A 16778-nucleotide genomic window follows, 5' to 3' on the forward strand; every position below is an offset into this window, starting at 1 on the left:
TGACAGGCAACTTGCCCCAGGTCACCCAGCCCGAAAAGGGCAGAGCAAGGGCTAACATCACAGATTAAACCCTAGGCCCAAACCCTTTCCTTTGCGCTCGTTTTCTTCTTGGCTGCAAGCGAGCCCCACCTCTCATCTCCCGGGAAATGGAAACACAGCGAAGTTTTTCAACCTTTTTGGCACCGTGCTCTATTTCATTGTAGATGATAAAGCCAGTGATAGTTCTTCATTAGCCATGATCTTTCCCCAGAACCGTTTGTGGTATTGGGACCACTGATGTGTTGTTCTCAATTTCAGGGCATAATGACGTAGGTAACTCCTTACAAAGAAGAACAAGATGCTGGGGTATTTACCGAAGGAGATACAACAACTGGTCTGAACAAGTCAGTTCTGGCGGTCATTCTTCGTCCCACCAGCAACAAGATGGAGATCCAGCAACAAATGGCGCTCACACAAGCACCCGAGTAAGATAGTAAGTGACCAGTCAGCATAGCTGAAGTGTACCAGCCAGTGGAATACATAGCCCTGTAGTTGAATATGTCATTCCCTTCTCCAACCTGGAAGAGTGAAGAGTGATAGAATCAGGTTAATGGTTGAGCAAACTTTATTGTACCCTGGTATCAGTGGGCAAACGTGTAATGGAAGACTTTCTGAGCACGTGTGGACTACTTCCTTCTCTCCACTTCCCCACAGCGCTCCCTATGCCATTCCACCGCGTCATCGGAGAGGCAATTTTCAGAAACAAGACCAAACCCAAGCTAACGTGGAGGGAAAGCAAAAGCCTCCAGAGAGAAGAGTGGAGCAGGAGAGGCAGGATGAGACCATGGGGAAATGGTACAAGATCATTGTGAGTGTCCTGGCAAAATGGACCTAATAGGTAGAAGAAAGTGAACAGAGGGAACTGTGTTGGACTCGCGTAGAGATGCTAGGTACTTTTTGGGGGGCAGAGGAGTGAGTAATCGGTCTTTTTATTACTAGCATCATCACATTTGCTACATTACATATGTTAACATCCTAGTTAACATCCTAGATCAGGTAAGGGCAGACTCAGAGAAGCAATACAAAGGGGACAGACTGACTACAGGGAGAATCAGGTAAGTCGTCTAAGAGCAGAGGAAACTACAGCCAAGGAAATGGAGCAACTCCACACCGGAAGGCTCAGTTTAGCTCTAGCCGACTGTGGGAGGAGGTTGAGTCTCTGGGGTCTGTTGGAGAAGCGGGCTAAGGCACCCTGCCCTGAGCTAGGATCACTTGGACCTTTATAAAAGGAAGTACATGTTAAACATCTTAAGTCGATTATTTGAAGAAAAGTGTTTGAATGGAAGGAAAGGTTATTTGGGAAATCCATGTCTGGTACAAAAGTTTGCAATAATGGATAATGTCTTCTCATAAGAAATTATTTTAAAGCCCCCCACCCACCCACCTAAGGGTATGAAAGGAAGACATGGTTGGGTCTTATCTTAACCTTGGATTCCATTGTGTCAATCTCTTCTCCCATCTCTCCCACCTCCCTGCCTCCTAGATTCCATTCGGCATCAAATATGATGAGAAGTGGCTGCTGGATCTGATTCAGGGACAATGCAGTGTCCCATTCACCCCCATCGAGGTAAGAGAAAACAGTGAAGCAGATGAGAAGAAACAGGGCAGATGAGCAGTGGCTCGGGTCTCATATTCTCTTTCTCTTGCCATTCTCCCTACAGTTTCACTATGAGAGAATGCAGGCCCAGTTCTTTGTTGAGGATGCCAGCGTTGCCTTTGCATTGAAGGGTGTCAACGGCAAGATCTGGGATGAGGCTAACGAAAGGGTGCGTGTCAAGGGCATGGCTGGGGCTAGTTAGGGGCAAGAGGGCAGGACAGGGGCAAGGTCTTGTGTCAGATTTCCTGGTACTTACCCAGCCCCTCTTGTGTTCCCTACAGATCTCTATCTTTATCTACCCCTCTGGCACACCCCACTCTGTGCAGAAGGAGCTGAAGTCAGAAAAGGTGGAGCAGACAAAGGTAATGCAGACTCAAGACTGGTTGTGCATCCACATCCAGGCCCGCACCTTCTTCCCACACCTATTGCCCCCCATCTCCACCTCAAACTCAGAGCCACTGACCCCATCTCTAACTCTGCAGCTGCCCATGAACAAACGATATGTAGTCTCCCAGCAAGCTCTTAACATCCAGAGAGTCCACTTTGGCCCTGGTATGTCTCCATCAGTAATTCTAGGGCAGGTGAGGGCAGAGGAGCCTGTCTGGGAAGGAGCCTTACGGATGCTAACGTGGGGAGGGGTTGGTGCTGGAGCTGTGCCAGCCGGGCCTCTCTCAGCCTTCTGATTCCTTCCTCTCGCCTTCTCGGAGACTTGATCACCCATGATATTGAAATGGTACCGAGTCTTAGAAACAGCATGGCTGCCACCCTGCAGACCCATGAAAAGAACATGCCCGAGGTGAGGACTCAGGCCCAGTGCTGAGACTGATGGTGAAGGTGGGAGAGATTAGGTAGCAGAGGCAGATTGGTCTCAGATATCCCCTGTTGGGGTCCTCACTGTAACTCTTCCCTCATCATAGCTTTTGCCCTCGAACCCGAGCAACAAGACCCCCTGCCAGCTGGACAGCCTGTGCAACACTCTGCAGAATGCCGCCAGCATCAAGAACTTGAACCTCTCCAACAGTGAGGTGAGGTGTGGTACCCAGGTCCTTCTTTGAAAGGAAGGTGGGGAGAGCTCACGGGGTGGTGACAAGAGTCAGGGAAGTGGATTTGTTGGAAAAGGGAAGGGCTGGGGGTGCAGGGTCATCCGGGCCATCTTTCTCTGCTCCGTGTGTTTCCTCCCCGTAATTGTAGGTGAAGTCTGCAGGGGAGTTGGACCAGGGCAAAAGTCTGCAGCCAGAAGAGATGAGTGCCGGCGGAAGCCCCCCATGCACCGCCTTCCCTGATAAATCAACCAACATAAGGTCAGTTGTACACTGTGTCACCCTGTGGGACTCTGAACTCTGCCTGACGGTGCCTGTTTGGAGGAGGCAGCAGCTCTGTGCCTTTGGCGGGGGGGGGGGGGGGCGGAAGTGTGATCCACGAAGCAGGGCTCCCCTTCCTCACTAGGGCCAGAGTGACCACCTTGAACCACATGCTGTGACCTGGACTGACAAGGGTCCTCCAGCCCAGGGCCTCATGCTGAGACAGGCCTTCCTGCCTCCCTGCCGAAACAGGGCTTCCCTCCCTTGTTCTGAGAGGGACCCTCCTTTCCTTGAACCAAATGTATCCCCCCTCCAATTCCAGGCTGCCTTGGCGGCTTTCCTGCCCCACGTTGAGGGCCGAGGTCCTGGGGGACTGCCAACATGACATCCATTCCTTTGACCCGCTGCCAGGAGCTGGGCCCTCCCTGGGAGAAACCAGGGTTCCCTGAGTCAGGGGGCCGGTAGTGGGTGACTGCCGGTGAGCAGAGGGCTTCCTGAGGCAGGAATGGAGGACAGAGGGCAGAGGTGCCTGAGAGGACAGAAGGACAGGCCTCTCAGAGGCTCCGCCCCCTCCCCTCCCTCCACACGTCACATCATCCCGAATGGTCCTTCGGAGGAGCCCTGGGTAGCCCGACACGGGTATAATCCCTCAGGCAAGGAACCGACTGAGACGGGCACAGGTGCACTGGGGCCATCAGGAGGGAAGGCGGTGATCATAGGAGGGGACCACAGACCCTCGGCTCCACGCTGACCTGGGGTTTGGCCCACTACTCCTTCTGGGGTAGGTCTCCTGCCCCCGTGGCTGCCTCGTTCCCCATGTCGGGCTCAGACTGAGCTCACACAGGTGACAAAGGTTCAACCGGCAGGCAGTGGGCCCCCAGCCCTAACACCTGCATGTTTTCCATTCCTACCTCGGGTGCCAGGGCCAGCCAGGGAGATGAAGGAAAGGACTGCAGGCAGAGGGCCGTTTCCCCCTTCTTCTCTCTTCCTGCCTGACCCCCACCACCATGGTAGAGCTTCTTTCCCTTCCCTTTGCTTTGCGTTCTCTCCCTCCTTTGTCTCTATTCCCCTATGTCTCCCTCACCTCTCCCTTCCTACCGTCAACCCCTCTTCTGTCTTCATCCGCCTCCCTCTCCCTCCCTGCCTCCTGGGTCTTGCCTCACTCACCTCCCTGCCCCAGCATCCTGGGCCACCCCTGCGGGGTGTCATGGTCCTGCAGAGTGCTGGACCCCTAGTGAGGTAGCAGAGCCCTGGGCTCCCACCCCATTCCCTCTTCTGTCTGGAGCCTTTGGTGGGGACCTGAAGGAAGGAAGGGAGGCTGGAAGGGGAAGGCAGCCCTGGAGCCTGGGCTCCAAATGTTGCTTCTGGTGGCACTGGAGATGGGAGTCAGGGCAGTCTAGGTGGGATCCACGCAGGGGGAGAGGGAAGAGGGGGTGGGGCGGAGGAGTGGAATCAGATAGAGAGAGGAGGGGAAGGGAGTGCGTGCTTTCCCTCTAGGTCCATCCACAAGGGAGGTGCCAAGGGCCCCAGGAGGCTGGGACACTGTAGTGTAGGTGGGACATACTGGGCTGTGTGTCAGGTGTAAGTGTGCTTGCTCCCATGATGAAGGACACCTGCAAAATTTCGCTGACTTTTCTGTTTTGTCTGGATTTCTGCAGCTCCATCCTGGAACTGTTTCCCAAGTTATTACGCCTGGTAGGTGTATTCCTTGATCACTGACTCCTCTCCTGGCACTGATGCTGCCCCAAACCTGCCCTGAAGCCATTTAGGTCTTGCAGAAGTTAAAATTTTCATGACCCTTAAAACTCATGGAGGTCCAAATCCACGTGGAAACCCAACAAGGGCTCCAGATGTCCTCCAGCCACGTTCTCCAGGGGCATCAGTCTTGGCCATGTAATTTCCAGGGCCCTTTTGCACCTGGCCTCTGACCCTCACCCTCTCCGGGGCCCATCCTTTCCCTGATTGTCCAGCACCAGCTCCTGGTCTGCACTGCCCACTGCCTTTTCCTCTCCCCAGGACAGCCAGGAGTCACCCTCGCCAACGAGCGTTGGTATTGCCGCCCACAAGAGGTTACCAACCTGCAAGGTGAGGAGGGCGGATCAAGCAGGGCTTTGGGTGGTGCGTGAGGAGGGGGTATCCGCCGTGGTCTTGGGGACTTTTGTGATTTCAGGGAAGCTTCTTTGGATCTGATGCGCTGAAGAGTCTAGTCCTGCGATTCCTGCAGCAGTAAGTGCTCCAGGGAATCTGGGGAAGGGGATGCCTAGGATGGGTGAGGCCACCTGAGCTCAAGACCGCTGACTGTGTCTTGAAACCTCATTTGGGGTCCAGATCACAGAGACAGACTGACCTCATTGCTCTCCCACAGGTACTACTTGATCTACGACTCTGGAGACCGTCAGGGTCTCCTCGGTGCCTACCACAATGAGGCCTGCTTCTCCCTGGCCATTCCCTTCAACCCCGGGGAGCCAGCCGCGTGAGTAGCAAAGCTCAGACTCTGCTCCTGGGCCCTGTGGCTCCCCAGCAGACACAGGGCAGCTCCTGGAAACACCCCCACTGCCCAGACCACCACCTCCTGTTCCTCTGTCTCTCCTAGAAGCAGCTTGTGCGAATACTTCAAGGAAAACAGGAATATGAAGAAGCTCAAGGACCCCTGTGCGTGTGTGATGGAGAAGACTGGGCAGGGAAAGGGGGTGTGCAGGGGTAATTACAGGGCCCAGGGTGTGGCAACCCCCAACCTTCGCTTGCTTCTCCTCCCCCCATAGCCCTGCGTGTTCAGCTGCTGAAGCGTACAAAATGTGACATCATGCGCTCCCTCTGTGTGCTGCCCAAAACTCAGCATGACCTCAGCTCCTTCGTGGTGGACATGTGGTTCCAGACGGTGAGCACTGGCTTCCTCCCTCAGGCAGACCCGGGAAGCCACGGGTGGGTAGGAAGAAGTTTAGGTGACGTAGCACCTGGGCTCTTCCCTTTCAGGAGATGATGCTCTGCTTCTCTGTCAACGGGGTGTTCAAGGAAGGTGCGTGTGTGTAGAGCCTCCTCCCCAGATGCTCCTCTGCTCTCTCCCTGCTAGCTGGGCTCCCTCTCAGAACTGTCCCAGCTTCCCTGGTGCCTTCCCTTCTCTTCCTATTCCCCCTGTGTTCTCCCATCTCTACTCTGCCCTCAGATCATCCTGGTCTGAACTAGGGCTATGCCTGCCTGCCCCACACAGCTTGGGCATTAGGGATGCAGTCTGTGGAGTTGGACAGCTCTCACCCTAGATCCTTACTCTGTGACCTCGGGCTCTTAACCTGTAAGTTTCCTCATTTGCTAATGGAGCTAATGATGTCCATCTCTTGAGCAGCTGTGAAAAATGCATCAAATGCACTTCTGAAGTGTTTTTTACTGGTCCCAGCACGTGGTAGGGTCCCTGCCACTGGGAACAGATTGCCTTTCCCATTCAGAACACCTTGACTCCCCAGAGAACAACTGTCCCCTTCAGCATGAATATCAAGTCAGACCCTGACTGGGGAATGCTGTGTGGGTACGGAAAGCGTGTGGAATGCTGAGGGGGTATTGTTGTTTGTTGCTCGTTGTTGCAGCGGTAGGCATGTCTCAGGATTCTGTTCGTGCCTTCACCCGGACCTTCATCACTACCCCTGTCAGCAAGTACAGGTGAGTGCTTTGTTGTGGGTGGAGCACGCAGTTCAGTATGAGTTCAGGGGTATGGGAATGGGGAGGTACAGTCTTTGGGGTGTTCTCAATATTGTGAAAAGCCAACAGGTACATCCAAGAAATCATGTTTCGTAGTGATTAAGAGCTTCGGCTCTGGAATCAGATAATGGGTTCTTTCCCTGATCCCAACACTCACTAGCTTTGTGACCTTTGTCAAGTCACATGATCTCTTTGTGACACAGTGACTTCCTCTGAAAATGCAGATTAGACTGTCCACTCCTTGGCAGTGTGAATATGGATGTAAAATTGTCCGTGGTTTGGGGACAAACCTTTAAATGGAGTGAAATTGGTTAGACAGTCTCTCCAAAGTTTGGCTCTGTGAGGGGTGAAGGGCAAGTAGAGGTACCAGCCAAGGAACCTGGGTGGCAGGCACAGTAGGGGTATGGAGACAACTTGGTTGCTGAGTGGCAGTGGGAGCCGGATCGTTGTTGAGGCGTGGGGTTGTCTCTCTGTCCAGTTTCCGAGGTCCCATTTTTTCCCTTCAGTCTATGCATCGTGAACGATGATTTGTTTGTGAGGGACGCCAGCCCCAAGGAGACCCCGAGCACAGTCTCTATCCCAGTGCCTACACCCTCCTGCAGCTCCTGGCCCACCCTTTGCCAGAAGCGGCAGGAAATGGGGCAGACTTTCTCCACCCAGTCTGGGATGAATCTCCAGTGGTTTCAGAAGTGAGTGCTGGGGGTGCATGGGGATAGGAGGGAGCTGGGAGGAACCAAGATTGAATCATGTTAACTTGCAGGTAATTTGTTTTGCTTACTTACTTCACTCATTATCACCCTGAACATTATCCTTTCATTACTTATAAGCTAAGCAGTTTTTTATTATTTATTTATTTACTTACTTACTTACTTACTTACTTATTTTTAGCTAGCCTGGTTTTTTAAACAGTTGTTCATTACTTCCCTAAGTCCATGGACTTGTACCTTTAGTGACAGACATTTTGGTTTCAGGAGTTTTTCCCAGTACACATTGTGCCACAGGGCTCATTCCATTGCCTAAGTTGTGATAAATGTGGTGGCGTGTTTCTTTTCCATAGATTGGGAAATGGTACTGTGCAGTCAGATTGTCTCTGGCTTTAGTTTTAACAGATATCACCTGTGCTTTCTCCACACTAGGTGACTTCATGACAGCCAGTGGGACTACATTGGTTCTCACTTGGCCCAAGGTGAGGTTCAGGAATTTAGGCCAAATGAGCGGAAACTGGGTGGCCTGGGAAGGAGACTCAGGGCTCCTGACTCTGCTGATCTCCCAACTCCCTCTCTTCACTTCCTTCAGGCCAAGCACATGATCCCAGAGGAGACCTTCATCCAGACTCATCCAGGGTCCTGAGAACACAGCCCTGACAAGAAACTGTTTTTGTGGCCATCTTCACCTTCATCATCTTTGTTGTCTTTTTTCTCTAGCCTGAGTTCATTTCTGCCTGAGCGAGAGGTTTGCTGGGAGCTGGGTAGCCAACTTTTAACTGACACTAATCCGCTCCAAGACCAATTGTGTATTTTCCCACGCAGGATCCCTGATTCTCTTCTTAATAAATAGTGACATTGCATGTTATGTTGAATCTGTGCAAAATCCCTTCAAGGCCTGTATTGTGATCCCTGGTTTACAGAGAAAGAAAAGGAGAGCCAAAGAGGGTCAGTGACTCTTGGAGAACAGCAGGGTAGAGACTCAAATACTAGACCACTCCCAGGCTGTGTGTGTGCCCCATGGCTGTGTGGCTGTTGTTCTCTTATTCTGTTATACCTTGGGGATAGTGTTCTGTGCCCCTAGCGTATTTGTCAAATATTTGTAGGCAGAGAACCGTGTTCTTTCTTAGCCATACAAATCCATTCAAATTTAAAAGCAATCCATTTAGGGAAAAACAGCATTAAAGAGCACAAGAGAACCTGGGAAGAATAAATTGCCCTCATATACGACTTACATTGTATTAATATCCTTGACATATAAAGGAATCACTAGAAAGAGGGGAAATAGATATCAATCAAGAATTGTTATTAAAGGGGGCGCCTGGGTGGCACAGAGGTTAAGCGTCTGCCTTCGGCTCAGGGCGTGATCCCGGCGTTATGGGATCCAGCCCCACTTCAGGCTCCTCCGCTATGAGCCTGCTTCTTCCTCTCCCACTCCCCCTGCTTGTGTTCCCTCTCTCGCTGGCTATCTCTATCTCTGTTGAATAAATAAATAAAACCTTTAAAAAAAAAAAGAATTGTTACTAAAATCAATAGGGATACCCAAGATATGTATGAAATCCATCCAACCATAATAACCTACAAAAACACAACTGCAAATGTTTAGACAAGCTACTAAATGAGAAAATAAAGCTGACCTGGAGGCTGGTGTTCTCTGTCCCCAGGGTTCTAGTCAGATATTTTTACACATAGAATACTGTTACCTTCTTAGCCATCTACATCTATTGAAAAGCAACCTGTTTGAAGAAAAACAGCATTAAAAAGCACATGAAAATCTTGGGATAAAAAATTGTCCTCATGTAAAACTGATATAAAATGTCCTTGATATATATATAAAAAAAAAATCAGTGGAGAGATCAGATACTGAGATCAACCTAAAATTCTTATTAAAAGAATGGTAATGTGCAAAAAGCCTAGGAAAGTTTATCCAAACATCGTAATAATAAAAACACATTTGCAAACATTGAGATAAGATACTAAATGAGAAAAGAAAGCTAAAGACTTTTATTTCCAGGAAAATACATTGTGTGTGTGTGTGTGTGTGTGTGTGTGTGTGTGTGTGTGTATCTGTCTGTAATGATATACTGTATAGGATATGTAGAAAACTCATTAATTATAAAAGTACATTGTGCCAGGTAAAAATACTTGGAAAAGACATAATCTCTTAGAGGCAGGATTTTTTTTCTTTAGGTCAGAGATCCCCCCACCTTTGGTGTGTAGGGTACCTATTGGGGTCTGGAGGAGATGGAGAATTATTGATATGAGGACGGCCCCTCAGAGTCAGTTCTGGAAGGTGTTCACAGGTGGACCCTCCCTTGAGGCCTAGGAGCATAGTGGAAGGAGGGGGTTCAAATGTAGGGGCAGACCTTGTGTGCCTTCATGAGCAGATAAGTAAACAGCCCTTCAGACCTGCACCTCCTGGGCAGCCTCTAGGTTGCGGCTGTCTATGGTTGAGAAGTAGGAATGTTCCCCTAAGCTTAATTTTGTATGTAATGGGGACTTAAGGAAGATTTCTGAATGGGTGTAGTGACAAAATCACCTTCCTTTTGAAAGCCAGTGACAAATATATATTAACAATATAAATATGATAAATATGTATGTGTATACATATATATTTCCACACCTAATCTTATCAAGTCAATAACTATCATTTTTTTTAAATTACTAAAATAGAAATTACTATAGTAATTTTAACAATGAGGCTGTTATGCTCACATTGTTTTGAAAACACACTTGATTTTGAAAATGCAAATTTGTTCGAATTCTATTGAGTTTATCTGAGGGAAACACTAGATAACAGAGGATTCTTAGACCCAACTGAACCAAGCCACAAACCTCAAATATCTGCCAGCTCCCTCAGTTCACAGTTAAGTGTTATCAGCCACAGCCATCCACATTTGATGTTAGAATTTTCTGTGTGATTCAGTTAGCTTTCTTTCCACCACTCGATATCTCTATGTGTGTATATGTATGTTCTCATCAACGAACATGGCATGTCTCATCATGTATTTAGATTTCATCACTGTTTTGTAGTTTTCAGCACACAAGTCCTTAAAATTACACCCAAATATTTTTGAGTGATTCCAAATTACATTGTGCTTTCCGGTTCAAATTAGAATGTCTATGTGTTCATTGCTACTTTATAGGCATGCAATTGATTTTTCCACTCATCTTGTATCCTATTACCTTGTTGAACTCACTTACTAGTTTTAGGAAGTGTGTGTGTGTGTGTGTGTGTGTGTGTGTGTGTGTGTGTTCCTTGGGATTTTCTTTTTTTAAAGATTTTATTTATTTATTTGACAGAGAGAGACAGCGAGAGAGGGAACACAAGCAAGGGGAGTAGGAGAGGGAGAAGCAGGCTTCTTGTCGAGCAGGGAGCCCGATGCCAGGCTTGATCCCAGGACCCTGAGCCGAAGGCAGACGCTTAACAGCTGAGCCACCCAGGCGCCCCATCCTTGGGATTTTCTACCTAGATAATTATGTCAACTGCAAATAAGGAGACTTTTTTTCGTTCCTCTCAAATCTGTATGCCTTTTATTTCTGTTTTTTTTTTTAATTTCCTTCCTTCCTTCCTTCCTTCCTTCCTTCCTTCCTTCCTTCCTTTCTTTTCTTTTTTCTTTTTTCTTTTCTTTTTCTTTCTTTCTTTCTTCTTTCTTTCTTTCTTTTTCTTTCTTTCTTTCTTTCTTTCTTTCTTTCTTTCTTTCTTTCTTTCTTTCTTTCTTTCTTCTTTCTTTTTCACCCATTGTCCCTGCTGAAATGTCCACGTCATGTTCAATAAAAGTAGTGAGAGTGTACATTTTCCCCTTTTTCCAGATATTAGTAGGTAGGAAACCATTCAGTCTACCATCATTAAATATAATTTTGCTGTAGGTTTTTTGTAGATGCTCTTTATTAAGTTGAAGAAGTTTGCCTTTATTTCAAAAGAGAAAATCTATTAGAGCTAATAACTGAATTTAGCAATGTTGCAGGATACAATATCAAAATACAAAAGTGAATTTAGCAATGTTGCAGGATACAATACCAAAATACCAAAAAAATGCATTTTTATGCGTCATCACAGAACAATCTCAAAATGAAATTAGGAAGACAATTTCAACTACAGTAGCATCAAAGAGAAGAAAACACATGAATAAATTTAACTGGGAAAATGCAAAACTTATATTCTGAAAGCCACAAAGTTTCATTGAAAGAAATCAATCAAGACCTACTTAAACGGAAAGATGGAGGAGGAGGCAAGGTGGCGGAGGAATAGGGGACCTAGTTTCATCTGGTCCCTTGAATTTAGCTAGATAACTATCAAATCATTCTGAACACCCACGAATTCAACCTGAGATGTAAGAGAAAAAAAAATCTGGGACTCTACAAGTAGAAAAGCGACCACTTTCTGCAAGGTAGGAGCTGCAGAGAAGTGAATCTGAGGGGATATATGGGAAGATAAACAGTGGGGGGAGGGAACCTCAGTAAGCTGGCTACCAGAAAGTGATATAGCACAAGTGGGCAAAAACAGAACCCTTAGAAATCTGCTCCAGTGAGAGACAACCCTGACTGAATGGAGCTCGGGTGGTGAAAAGGGGCAAATTTCTAGATGGGACTGTGTGTGGTCTCAGGATCCCTGGAGTCACAGAAATAACCGGGGTGCCTGAGCCAGTAGAGTTCCCAAGCATTGGAGCAGGGAAACTGGTCAGGGTCAGTGAGCCTGGGAGGGGGCTCTCAGCTCAGTTTACCATAAACTGCGAGCTACAGCTGGATTGGGCGAGTGCTCTCCGTGTGGGGACCATGCAAGTGACAAGAACTTGGGACCCCCTCTGCCTTCCCTTGGGAGGGGCGGGGTGGGTGCGCGCAGACCCTGGGGACAGCTCGCAGTGCCCTGCAATAAACAGGAATGTGGCGGCCCTGCACCTCCCCCCCCCACCAGGGGCTGAGTGGGTGTGCGCATGGCAGGGCAACAGCTCTCAGGGCAGGAACCCTGTAAAAGACAGTAGCAGGCAACCCTCTGCTTACCGCCCCCCCCCCCGGAGGGACAGAGCAGGTGCGTGAAGGCTTTGGAGACCACTCTCTGTGCCAGGGCCCTACAATGTGCAGGGACCTTCACCTGCCCCCCAGGAGGATCAGTGTGGACACGCACTGTACAAGTCTGCAGAGTTTGGCACACACAAAAGTGAAGACCATTTATCCCTGAGGGTTTACTGAAGAGAGGGGATCACGATCGATCTTTCGGCTCTCGGGCTGGAGATCGGGCGTGGCCATTTTTATTTTGATTCTGTGAAGAAGTGCAGAGAGCCTTCCAGGAACAAAAGCCACACAGAGGACCAGCTTACACTGAGCCTGGCCCCCCCTGCCCCTGCTAGGGGGGGGCGGAGCAACTCTGCCCAAGCAAAGGCACCTGAGAAACAGCGTGGCAAGCCCCTCCCCCAGAAGACCAACCAGAAGAACAGGTGCGCAGCAAATTTATGGACCACACAAGACTGTAAACTCCAGCACTAGGGGAAAATCGTATGTAGAATTTGAGGTGTTTCCTCATGATTCGTTCATCTTTCAGTTTAAATTTTTCCGTTTTTCTTCTTTTTTCCCTTTTAAACTACTTATTTTATCAACCCTTGTTTTTAAGTCTTTTGTTAACTTCCATTTTTTACATTTACATTTTATGGATACATTTTTCATATTTGGCTTCCTTTCACTCTATTCAATTTTATTTTTGTATATATATATATATATATATATATATATATATATATATATAAGTTCTGTTTTCTTTACAATTTCGGGATTTAGTGTCTTCTAACACACAGACCAAAATACACGCAGGACCAGCTAGATCACCCGGTTTTGTCCACCCTGTGAGAGTATATTCCCTCCCTCCCTCCTTTTTGTTCTTTGTCTTTTGCTTTTGCTTTTCGTTTTTGGTGTCTGATCTCTTCAGATTTGTCTAGTGTGCATTTTGCTTAGCTCGTGGTTGATATTTTTGATTCTGCTCACTCAATCGTCCATGCTTCTCTGGACAAAATGACTAGACAGAGGACTTCACAACAAAAGAAAGAACCAGAGGTAATACTCTCTGACACAGATCTTTTTTTTTTTTTAATGATTTTTTATTATATTATGTTAGTCACCATACAGTACATCCCTGGTTTCCCTCCTCCCCTCTGAGGCCCTCAGTTTGTTTCTCATAGTCCATAGTCTCTCATGCTTCATTCCCCCTTCTGATTAACCCCCCTTTCTTTATCCCTTTCTTCCCCTACTGATCATCCTAGTTCTTATGTTCCATAGATGAGAGAAATCATATGATAGTTGTCTTTCTCTGCTTGACTTATTTCACTTGGCATTATCTTCTCCAGTGCCGTCCATGTTGCAGCAAATGTTGAGAAATCGTTCTTTCTGATAGCTGAGTAATATTCCATTGTATATATGGACCACAGCTTCTTAATCCAGTCATCTGTTGAAGGGCATCTCGGCTCCTTACACGATTTAGCTATTGTGGACAATGCTGCTATGAACACTGGGGTGCATATAGCCCTTCTCTTCACTATGTCTGTATCTTTGGGGTAAACACCCAGTAGTGCAATGGCTGGATCATAGGATGGCTCAATTTTTAACTTTTTAAGGGACCTCCACACTGTTTTCCAGAGTGGCTGTACCAACTTGCATTTCCATCAACAATGTAGAAGGGATCCCCTTTCTCCACATCCTCTCCAACAATTGTTATTTCTTGCCTTGTCAATTTTTGCCATTCTAACTGGCATAAGGTGGTATCTCAGTGTGGTTTTGATTTGAATTTCCCTGATGGCTAATGATTTTGAACATTTTTTCATGTGTCTGTTAGCCATTTCTATGTCTTCATTGGAAAAGCTCTGACACAGATCTAATCAATACAGTTATAAGTAAAATGCCAGAGCTGGAATTCAGGGCAACAATTAAAAAGTTACTAGTTGGACTTGAAAAAAGCCTAAAAGACACTAGAGAATCTCTTAGGGCAGAAATGAGATCTAATCAGGCCAAAATTAAAAATGTTCTAAATGAGATGCAGTCTAAATTGGGTGCTCTAACAACTGGGGTAAATGAGAGCAGAAATCAATGAACTAGAAACCAGACCAGTAGACCAGATCAACGAAACTAGAAGCTGGTTCTTCTAAAGAATTAATAAGATCGATAAACCCCTCATCAGACTTATTGAAAAGAAAAGAGAAAGGACCCAAATTAATAAAATCGTGAAGGAAAGGGGAGAGAACACGACCCACACCGAGGAAAGACAAAAAGTTTTAAGGACATATTATGAGTAACTATATGCCGAGAAATTAGGCAATCTGGAAGAAATGGATGCATTCCTAGAGACGTATAAACTACCAAAACGGAAACAGGAAGAAATAGACAACCTGAACAGACCAATAACCAGCAAGTAAATTGAAGCGTTAATCAAAAACCTCCCCCAAAACAAGAGTCCAGGGCCGAAAGGCTTCCCAGGGGATTTCTACCAAACATTTAAAGAAGAAATAATACCTATTCTACTGAAGCTGTTTCAAAAAACAGAAATGGAAGGGAAAACTTCCAAACTCACTTGATGAGGCCAGCATTATCTTGTTCCCCAAACCAGACAAAGACCCCACCGACAAGGAGAATTACAGATGAATATGGATGCCAAAACACTCACCAAGATACTAGCCAATAGGATCCAAGAGTACATTAAAAGGATTATTCACCAGGACCAAGTGGGATTTATTCCTGGACTGCAAGGGTGGTTCGACATTCACAAATCAATCAACGTGATACATCACATTAATAAAAGAAAGGACAAGAATCATATGATCTTCTCAACTGCTGCAGAAAAGGCATTTGACAAAACACAACATCCTTTCTTGATTAAAACTCTCCACACTGTAGGGATAGAGGGAACATATCTCAAAAATCATAAAAGCCATCTACAAAAAGCCCACAGTGAATATCATTCTCAATGGGGAAAAACCGAGAGCCTTTCCCCTAAGGTCAAGAACATGACAGGGATGCCCACCCTCACCACTGTTGTTCCACAAAATACTAGAAGTCCTAGCCTCAGCAATCAAACAACAAAAAGAAATAAAAGGCATTCAAGTTGGCAATGAAGAAGTCAAACTCTCACTCTTTGCAGATGATATGATACTTTATGTGGAAAACCCAGAAGACTCTACCCCAAAATTGCTAGAACTCAAACAGCAATTCAGCAACGTGGCAGGATACAAAATCAATGCACAGAAATCAGTTGTATTTCTATACACTAACAATGAGACAGAAGAAAGAGAAATTAAGGAATCGAAGCCATTTACAATTGCACCAAAAGCCATAAGATGCCTGGGAATAAACCTAACCAGAGAGGTAAAAGACCTGTACTCTAAAAACTATAGAGCACTTATGAAAGAAATTGAGGAAGACGCAAAGAGATGGAAAAACATTCCATGCCCTTGGATTGGAAGAATAAATATTTTTAAAATGTCTTTGCTACCCAGAGCAATTTACACATTCAATGCAATCCCTATCAAAATACCATCGACATTTTTTCACAGAGCTGGAACAAATAATCCTAAAATTTGTATGGAACCAGAAAAGACCCCAAATAATCAGGGGGTTATTGAAAAAGAAAGCCAAAGCTGGCAGCATCACAATTCCAAACTTTAGACTATACTACAAAGTTGTGATCTTCAAGACAGCATGGTACCAGCACAAAAACAGACACATAGATCAATGGAACAAAAAGGAATCCAGAAATGGACCCTCAACTCTATGGTCAACTAGTCTTTGACAAAGCAAGAAAGGATATCTAGTGGAAAAGCACATGGATAAATTGGTGCTGGAAAATTGGACAGCCACATGCAGAAGAATGAAACGGGACCATTCTCTTACACCATACACAAAGATAAACTCAAAACGGATGAAAGACCTTAATGTGAGACAGGAATCCATCAACATCTTAGAGGAGAACACAGGCAGCAAGCTCTTGGACCTCGGCCGCAGCAACTTCTTGGTAGACATGCCCCCAAAGGCGAAGGAAGCAAAAGCAAAAATGAACTATTGGGACTTCCTCAAGATAAAAAGCTTCTGCACAGCAAAGGAAGCAGTCAACCAAACTAAAAGGCAACCTATGGAATGGGAGAAGATATTTGCAAATGACATATCAGATAAAGGGCTAGTGTCCAAAATCTATAAAGAACTTATCAAATGCAACACCCCGAAGAACAAATAATCCAGTCAAGAAATGGGCAGAAGACATGAACAGACATTTCTCCAAAGCGCACATACAAATGGCTAAGACACATGAAAAAATGCTCAGCATTACTTGACATCAGGGAAATACAAGTCAAAACCACAATGGAATACCACCTTACACCAGTCAGAATGGCGAAAATTAACAAGACAGGAAAAAACAAATGTTGGCAAGAATGTGGAGAAAGGGGAACCCTCTTACCCTGTTGGTGGGAATGC

General features: G+C 46.5%; 1 protein-coding gene across 1 annotated transcript in view; it reads left to right on the forward strand.

Moving 5' to 3' along the window:
• The window catches only part of NXF3 (nuclear RNA export factor 3), a 66170-nt gene extending 58769 nt beyond the window's left edge, over nucleotides 1-7401 (forward strand). The window contains exons 8-24 of the mRNA XM_040628748.1: nucleotides 298-472; nucleotides 694-847; nucleotides 1523-1606; nucleotides 1701-1805; nucleotides 1918-1998; nucleotides 2119-2188; nucleotides 2344-2432; nucleotides 2828-2937; nucleotides 4596-4632; nucleotides 4954-5022; nucleotides 5108-5163; nucleotides 5303-5410; nucleotides 5531-5589; nucleotides 5700-5815; nucleotides 5911-5953; nucleotides 6516-6588; nucleotides 7134-7401. Of these exons, the coding sequence (XP_040484682.1) occupies nucleotides 298-472; nucleotides 694-847; nucleotides 1523-1606; nucleotides 1701-1805; nucleotides 1918-1998; nucleotides 2119-2188; nucleotides 2344-2432; nucleotides 2828-2937; nucleotides 4596-4632; nucleotides 4954-5022; nucleotides 5108-5163; nucleotides 5303-5410; nucleotides 5531-5589; nucleotides 5700-5815; nucleotides 5911-5953; nucleotides 6516-6588; nucleotides 7134-7320 (1616 nt within the window). The 3' untranslated portion in view covers nucleotides 7321-7401. The remainder of the gene's footprint in view (nucleotides 1-297; nucleotides 473-693; nucleotides 848-1522; nucleotides 1607-1700; nucleotides 1806-1917; nucleotides 1999-2118; nucleotides 2189-2343; nucleotides 2433-2827; nucleotides 2938-4595; nucleotides 4633-4953; nucleotides 5023-5107; nucleotides 5164-5302; nucleotides 5411-5530; nucleotides 5590-5699; nucleotides 5816-5910; nucleotides 5954-6515; nucleotides 6589-7133) is intronic.
• The last annotated feature ends 9377 nt before the right edge of the window (nucleotides 7402-16778 follow it).

This window comes from Ursus maritimus (assembly GCF_017311325.1).
Source record: "Ursus maritimus isolate PB19 chromosome X unlocalized genomic scaffold, ASM1731132v1 scaffold_X1, whole genome shotgun sequence".
Classification (NCBI taxonomy): Eukaryota; Metazoa; Chordata; class Mammalia; order Carnivora; family Ursidae; genus Ursus; species Ursus maritimus.